This window comes from Mus caroli, unplaced genomic scaffold (genome assembly GCF_978045245.1).
Source record: "Mus caroli unplaced genomic scaffold, Mus_caroli_1 scaffold_18, whole genome shotgun sequence".
Classification (NCBI taxonomy): domain Eukaryota; kingdom Metazoa; phylum Chordata; class Mammalia; order Rodentia; family Muridae; genus Mus; species Mus caroli.
The window spans coordinates 20,913,629-20,922,355 of NW_028227273.1; the positions used below are offsets into that span (position 1 = coordinate 20,913,629).

Consider the following 8,727-nt stretch of genomic DNA (forward strand, 5'->3'; position numbering starts at 1 on the left):
CAAGTGGGTCTCTGATTCCTGTGACTTCTCTTGGGTTCCTTACCTTCTGTTGGCTTGTCTCATCCAACTTCAGTGTGACAGTTTTTGCTTTATATTATACTATATAATATATTATATTAAATATATATATTTTATATTTTATATCTTATATATTTTGTCATATTTAAAATGAATGAATGAAGGAATGGATGAAAATCTAGCCACTAGGGTAAAGGTTAACAACTGAGCTGTCATTCATATCTGCTGGATGAGGGACAATTGGTTTCTCCAATGGAGTGACTCTAGGCATATCAACCACTCCAGGATAGGCCTCATGTTCAGGAGTAGTTGACCAACATATAATAGATACAACAGAGTCCACAGTTTTGTTTGTTTTTGTTTTTGTTTTGTCTGTGTATATGTGCTTTCATTTGGCTACAGCTTGGCATATTTCTTTGGGAGGTGTTTTTGTCTTGATTTTAGGAGGGGGTTGTAGTAAGTTTTTGTTTTTTTGAGAAAGAACTTAAAGTTGGGTGGGTAGAGAGGGGGAGAGGGTCTGGAGGAACTTGGAGGAGGGAAAGAATTTAATTAGAATATATTTAAATTTAAAAGTCATCTTGAATAAGAAAAGATATGATAAAAATGTCCCCCTACTTTATTTGTGTGTATGTGTGCATGTTTCTGTGTGTCTGTATGTGGGTGCACATGGAGGCTAGAGATGAATTGTGGGAGCTGTTCCTTGGGACAGCTATCTGCAGTGTTTTCTGAGACAAGGTCTCTTGCTAAAATTAGACTGGTTTATATGTCTACATATACGATGTATAATTATAATGTATGTGATATATAATGTATACTACATATAATATATGTAATTATATGTTTAGGGCAGGGAGTACCATGGATCTGCATCTATGTCCCCTTTGCTGGGTCTGCAAATGTGTGTCACCATGAGGGCTTTTGAAAGGAGGAAACTCAGGTCCTCATGCCTGTAAGCCACTTTACAGACAGAGCCATTTGTCTGGTACCCTCCCGTCCTGTTTGTAAGGAGAATCTAGGTCCAGGATGTTCAGGACATTGGAGCGCTTTGTTTAGTATCTTGGCTCATGATAAACAACAGTCCGTCACTAGAGCACAGGCTTGATCCTTATGAATGTCCCAAGTCACAGTCTGCCTAGTGGCTCACTACTCCTGGCTGTCTTTAGCACTAGTTCCTGCTGGACTCTCCTCTCCCTAGCTACACTACCTTTTGGCTTACACTAAGCTGTTAAGCCATAGTTATGTCTATGCTGGATGTCTGCAGTCAGTAACCCCTGCACTGAGAATCCGGCCCCAAAACTAAACTAAAACCCAAACCAAAATGAACCAAAAGAACAAAACAATAAAATATCCAAAACCCAAAACTAAACACAAAACCAACCAACCAACCAAACAAACAAAACCAACAACAATAACAAAACAGACAAACAAGTAAACAAATAACCCCCAACAACCTATCTTGTGTGATAAATACCAAGTTAAAACAAATCTTTTGACCTGCCTCCTTTTCCTCTTTGCCAAGGTGTCTTCCTCTTTATTCTGGGGATGGGGATCAACATCCACAGTGACTGCATGCTGCGCCAGCTCAGGAAGCCCGGAGAGGTCATCTACAGGATCCCACGAGGTAAGGCCTCCCCTGACACCAAGATTCCCGTTGTCCAATGGAGCCTGTCCCAGTGATTAACAAAGGGGGTGGGTCTGTGACAGCACAGCCATGCACTGGATACACTTTGGCTGCTGCCTGTCCTTCTCTGCATACTCTGTCCCATCTATGGAACCCAAGAAAGCTCCAAGAGGGCTGAGGCTGTCGCTGAGTCGGTAGAGTGCTTGCCTAGCATGCTTAAAACCCTGCGTTACGTCTCCAGGAACAGTTAACTCCAGGCATGGTGCACATGTCTATGACCCCAACACTTAGGAGGGGAGGTAGGAAGATCAGGGGTTTAAGGTTATTCTTTAGTATACAGTGAGTTCAGGGTTAGCCTTGTTACACACACACACACACACACACACACACACACACACACACACTCACAGAGGGAGAGACAGAGACCAAGAACCACAAGAGACTTCCCTCCCACCCAAGGAAAGAAGATCATAGTGCCCTCAAGGTGACAGAGGGCACTAGGCTTGCATATAAGCAATGAGGAATAGGTTACAGCCTAGGACTTAAGCCTATCCGTTTACCTCCCTGTGTTAGCAGCAAAGCTGAGGGTTTCATTGTTATGTAAGCATCACAGCCTTCTTACACAAACCTGCACTGGCAGCCTCCAGCACACCTAGGTTATAGAGTGCAGCCTATTCTGAAATTTTTGAATTACAAAAAACAGTCTTGCTAAAATCTAAAAGGCAAACCGATCTCAGCCGAGGCCTATATATGATTCCCGTCATCAACATTGTGTATTTTACCTTCCTGCCTACTGGAAGTTTCCCAGAGCAGCATGGGGTTGTCTTACGGTTCATTTTTTTCTAAGCAGAAGAATTATGTTGTAACAATGACTGGCATAATAAACCATAACACAGACACTTAATATAACTCTGTAATAATCAGAGATTAAATACTATATTCAATCATACGCTGTACTTTCTCCCTTAAAATTATTTTTTAAATTATGAATTTTGTCTTGCATGTATGTAGGTGCTTGCAAGTATCCACATGAGGCGAGTTTGAAGTCAGGTGTCGCCTTCAGTTTCACTTTTACCTTCTTTTGTTGATGTAGTCTCTCCCTGAACCTAGCACTTGCTGATCCAGCCAGGTGGCCACAGAGCCCCCAGGACCCCCCTGTTCCTGCTTCCTCAGCACTGTGAAAATAGGCATGCACCGCTGTGCCTGGCTTTAATGTGGGTACCGGGGATTGAACTTGTGTCCTCAGGCATGGTAATGACTGGGCCTGGGCTTTCACACCATGGACACCATGCGGTGTTGACACTGTGATAGCTGTGGTGTTCCTCAGTGGCGAATGTTCAAGGCCTGTTACAGTCTAAGTGGCTCGCCATGGTGTGTACAGTCTGCTGTTGACGGACATGCTACGTGCAGCACACAACTGTGCCGCTTTGGAGACCCAGAAAGCTTGCAGCTGTACCCAGTCCCAAGAAAGTAGGAGTGTGAGTCTGACCAATAACGTTTGACAAAGAATCAGACCAGGTGACCCACACACCAAGTGGACAGTGTTCCCATCCTTCCTTCTGGATGTAAACAGAGACCTTGCTTGCAGTAAAAATGATCTGGATTATTTGATGTTGGTGTAGACTGACAACTACTGATTAATGATGACAAAGCTTTTGTGATTAGTGGGTAATTATTATCTGAAAAATAATAATTGGTATCCGAAGAACTAAGTTAGACCGTTCGTGATATTCATGGCTAATCAGACCCTTTGCAATAGACAAGGGTCCTTCACACAGTCAAAGGTATCATGGGCAGAACGGTAGGGGAACAGGGTTATCTTTAAAAAAAGCAATAGAAAGAAGCTCGCTTCTTGTGCCAGCTTGCACACAGCTGGGACAAAGTTACTGGACAGAGTGACATCAGCTCACAGCGTCCAAGTGGGGAAGCTCAGGCGAGGAAGCCTTGTCATACTAGGGGAGTTCTTGTCATTGGTGGCAGGAACATGGGGTGACTTTCTTCAATCTCCATAGCAGCTAGAGAGTGGAGAACTTGGGCAGGAACCAGGCTGTCTTTCTCTTTCTATAGTCCATACCTGATAGCCTTCCACCTGCCAGCAAGGGCCCATGGCTGAAAGGTTCTATACCCCTCTGAAACATTTCACCAGCTGGGGACAAAGTGTCCACAAGAATCTGTGGGCAGCACTCACATTCTAACCACAGCAACACTTTAAAACTTCGGCTTAATAATTACGTAAAGATGAGCAGAGACAGTTCTTACAAAACCAGACTGCCAAGGTCAGTTTTTAACCGAGTTATGAGACCGAGATAGAATGACTTAAAAGCACAATGTAATGTAATTATAGAAGGAGAAAAGCCGTTTTGGTCACAACTTTCCTAGTTTAATATGGCTCATAAAGTTTGAGTGTGGGTATAATGGATGTCATTGGACATAGCTTGATTTCTAGATAGTTCTGAGAGAGGAAATATCTTGTGGGGTATCTCAGCAGCAGCTGAGTTTTCCCAACCCAAATATTCTCTGCTTTCAACTTGAACAGTGTATAGTGTAGGGGGGCCGGGTAGTGGACAATCAGAGGGTCAGACAAGAATCACATCACTCACACATGTTAAGTCTCACTTTGTGGGGCTGGAACGCACCATTAGCGGTTGACATTTGACCTTGCCAGGAAAGGCTTAGGAAGGAGCTGCCTGAAGAGGTCCTTTCATAGAATGAGACAAAAAGCAGGTCTTCGGCACCTCTTGCTTGTCTTGCTTGAAGCTGGTGGTCCGTTGTAAAGAAACCGGCAGGAAGCCCCTCGGGGAGATAGGGCCAGTCCTCAGGATTCCAGAACATTCTCCAGGCAAGGGGCTGTTTCCCCCACATCTCTGCAAAGCTTCCTCTGAATGCTGGCTGTGGAAGGAGCCTCCCGCTTATGTTCCTTTGCCTGTCTTTGTGAGTTGTGGAATAAGACACAGGGATGCAGTGTCACGGTATCGCTGTTCTGAGTGCCGTCTTTTTTTGATTCTTTTGCACACAGGTGGCTTGTTTACATATGTGTCTGGAGCCAATTTCCTGGGCGAGATAATTGAATGGATGGGCTACGCTTTGGCCACTTGGTCTGTTCCAGCCTTTGCTTTTGCATTTTTCACACTTTGTTTCCTGGGGATGCAAGCTTTTTACCACCACAGGTAAACCTTTAACAGAGAGGTCTGCCTTAGTTTTGTTTCCTGTTGATCTGTTAGTGTTTTACAACAAAACAACGTAAGAAAGAAAGGGCCCGTTTGGCTCCATCTTCCGGGCTATGCACGTCAAGGTGGCTGGAACTTGAAGCAGCCCGTCACATTGCCTTCACAGTCAAAAGTAGAAAGCAAAACAAATCAATGCATACATAACATATATGCTCTGTTTGCCCCTCTTCATTTAGACAGTCCAGGGTCCCTCATCAGGGAAATAAGTCTTGCCAAAATTAAGACGGGTCTTCCTACATCAATGGACTTAATCAGGACAACCCTTCACAGGAATTTCTCTGAGGCTATCCTTAATATAAACAGTCCCTCACAGGTATGACCAGACTACCTCCTAAGGGTAGTTGACAATTAATAGTGTCACAAGGTCGTTGCATCTACATAGTAGTATTCGTCTCCAAATAAGATTTATTACCACCTGGCTGGAAACTTCAGATAGTGGGTTAAGAGGTGAAAGAAATGTCACGTGTCAGTTCAGTTCTCTTCCATTGTATTTCTTGATGTGTCTGTTCTCCAGGGATGAGACCATTGCCAGCCATCACCAAGCAAGGAAAGCAGGTGAGCCCCGAGTGCTCCATCTGCTGGTCCATGTTGGAACTGCAGGCAGTTAAGGTCCCATTACGCCACACCCCTACCCTCACTCCGCCCCCTTGGAGGGTTGGTCTACAAATCGTTAATCCCTTAGCCAGGGGTAGAGAGGGGCTAGGGATCATTGAAACCCTGTCCCTCTCAAGGTAGGAGGTGATAGATAGGACATCATCTGCTTACTTTCAAGTAACTTTTGTAGAAAGATGAATGCCTAGAGACCAAGAAGGAACACATGGATTAAAGGACTGAGCTGAGCGCATCTTAATTTTTCTCCTCGGTGTTTCTGCCTCACCTCAGTGTTTTTGTCTGGCTAATGATTTTTCTAATAGCTTTTAGGATTAAATGAGGCACAAGCTCCTTTTGAATAGTAACTGAGACCAGTTTGGAAATAGGCAAAGCAGCGATTTCTCCTGTGACCTAATCCTACCACTTCCTGTCTCAAAAGGGACAGGGTTTCAAGGTTCACAGCCTTTGAGAGACATGGCAACAGCCCATTTCAGGAGAACCTGCTGCCCATCAGAGGCAGTAAACGAATGGCAGAAGTCAGGGCATTGCCTGGTACATGGAGCGTCTCTGAAGAGCATAGACAGAGTTCTCTGTCAATATTTCCACCAGAAGTTTCCAGCTGGTGCAATGTCAAAATCAAATTGAGGCCTTCTGGTTATATTCCTCCGGGAGGGAGAGCCAGGGGTGTCTCTTTTACTAGGACCAAGAGGGCTTTGTGACGGTGCTCCTGAAGCAATGGCAGGCGTTGGCGGGGGAGACGGAGCACACAGGGTCTTTTCAAGCCAAAGCAGGGCAGACCGGGCTCTTCTGGCACACATGATCGCTTTTGTCTTCCAGTTCAAACCCAAAGCACTTTAGCAGAGAGCATTTTGTCTTTATTATGCCTCAAGGGCCATTAGTTTCAACCAGTTAAGAGGACAACTTGGTCAGCATTAATTTCCTCAGGCTGTCACAGGAAAGGACCCCAGCTGCATGGTTTAGAGCAAGGGGGAAAAAAAAATATCTATCTTTTCAGAATTCTGGAGACCAGAGGTTTGGCCTTAAGGTATAGGCAGGGCTGTGCTCTCTGGAATGGCTTGCTTCCTTGCTTCTTTCTGTTCAGTTCTGGTGGAGACTAGCTGTTCTTGGTTCTCCATGGCTGGGGTAGACTCATTCCAATCTCTGCCAGTGTTTCTGTGACCTTCTCATCCCATATATCTCCTGCATGTCTCTTTTCAGATCTGTGGGATTAAGGGTCCACCCTGCATCAGTATGGGCTATTTCAGTTCATTACATATGCAATGACTGTATCTTCAGGTGTTGGGAGTTAGGACTGCAACCTACCTTTTAGAGGGCAAAATGAGATCCATCCTTGTAGTTGCATCCCCAAACTCCTGGAAAGGATATTTTCAAAAGATGCTGCAGATTCTCTGAAGTTAATGTTGTCCATGCTTTTTGTAAATTTTATTTGTTGTAAGCAGGTGTTTAGTTAGACACAATAATGAGCCTCGTGGCATTTTCATAATTTATAATGTGTTTTTATTATATGCGTCTTTTATTCCTATTTTGTTTTCCTCTTGCTCTTACATGTTTTTATCTTATTTTCAAAGGTATACTTTAATTTACATGTGGGGTGTGTGTGTGTTTGTATGCATATGTGTGTGTGCGGACACTCAGAAGACAGCATCAGATACTGGAGCTGAGTTACCGGCAAGGATTTACAAACCTCTGGACATGTGTGCTGGGAACCAAATTTGGGTTCTCTAGAAGTGCAACAGAGCTTTTGACTGCTGAGCCCTCCTGTTAGCCTTACTGACTTGACCTTTCATGACTGAGGGAGCCTCATTAGAGTTGGTTACAGGGTCCTTGGTAAGGAATTATTTACAAGAACATGGTGTCCTTACTGGTGGCCACACCACCGGAGGAAGAAGACATCTCTCCCTCCCCAGCAACTATTAGCTGCCTACAGGTCCTCAGGGAGGTGTTGTCCCTGTGAACTCCTTCCTTCTAGCTATGATTACCTGCCTGTAGGTCCTAGCGGGGAGGGTCTCAGCAGGACATTGACAGGTTTTATGTGACAGGTTTTAATCTTGTGCAGGTTTTATGTGCAGGTAGACTCAGGAGTGCGATGGTGATGTCATGTTCTATAGCCAGCTGTCTACTTCACTGCATTCCGTCTCTCACATCCCTCCTGTCCCAGTTTCTGTGGTGCTCCTGAGCCTTGGAGAGGGTGATCCACTCATGGCAGGGGGCTTAGCAGTTCCTGATTCTCAGTCCTGTGACTCATTATGAGTCTTTGCCGTTATTGCTGCCCATTGCAAAAAGGAGCTTCTCTGGGCAAAGCTGACAGTAGCACTGATCTGTGTGTATAAACAGAGTCATTAGACAGCGCTTTGATGGGCACAGCTTCTCCATTTAGCAAAAACAGTTGCAGTAACTTCCCCACTCAGGCTGTGACCTTCCCAGCTATGGGTTTTTGCACCGGTTTTTAGAGTTGCAGATGTGGGCCTCCTCCTGTCGAGCAGCCCTCAGGTCCACCCGGAGAGAGATTGGTTATCTTTATTACCGACTTTTGCCGCTATTACACCAGTTGGCCAAAGTTTTTGGGAGGCTTTGACTTCCTGTAGTTTTCAGCAAAGTGAGCTCAAAGGAGTACTTTCTTTTTGTGTATTAGAAAATCTGGTGAACTATACATATCATAAAATCTACCACTTTAACAGTTTTTAAATGTAAACTTGAGTGTTAGCAAGTATGTTCGTAAAATTGTATAACCGTCACCTCTGGATATAATTTTGTATTTATCTGCACACAAATTACCAACGTTGACAAGGAACAGACTGGAGGAAGTGGGTGGATGCTAGGCGCGGGGTCCCCAGGAATGATCAGCTGCTAAGTAACTGAGTTGACTTGTGTTGGTTATGTTGGTCACTACGCTGTTGCACTTATAATGATTCCTTCCTTTCTTGTCTTCTCAGGTTCTACCTCAAGATGTTTAAGGATTACCCCAAATCTAGGAAAGCCCTCATTCCATTCATCTTTTAAAGAACCCTAACTTTAAGGAACAAAGCTTCTATGGAGAAACTGCCCAGCTGCTGAAACTATAAACTGTAAACTATAACTGAACAGTGTCTTGCTTGCGTATATATATCTGATGATGTATGTGTTAATAGGTCTCCTGTTATTCCAGTTGCTTGAGGCATGCACAGTCATGGCTGTTCAGCCTATACTCCTGTCTGCCCAGAGAGCTCTAACCTAATTTCCTTTCGGAGACTCATAGGGGCCATTTTATTC

General features: G+C 44.4%; 1 protein-coding gene across 1 annotated transcript in view; it reads left to right on the forward strand.

The window, feature by feature from the left end:
* Positions 1–8,478, forward strand: part of Srd5a2 (steroid 5 alpha-reductase 2) — a 28,667-nt gene extending 20,189 nt beyond the window's left edge. Inside the window, exons 3-5 of the mRNA XM_021150037.2 lie at positions 1,538–1,639; positions 4,656–4,806; positions 8,412–8,478. Coding sequence (XP_021005696.1) covers positions 1,538–1,639; positions 4,656–4,806; positions 8,412–8,478 — 320 coding nt within the window. The remainder of the gene's footprint in view (positions 1–1,537; positions 1,640–4,655; positions 4,807–8,411) is intronic.
* The last annotated feature ends 249 nt before the right edge of the window (positions 8,479–8,727 follow it).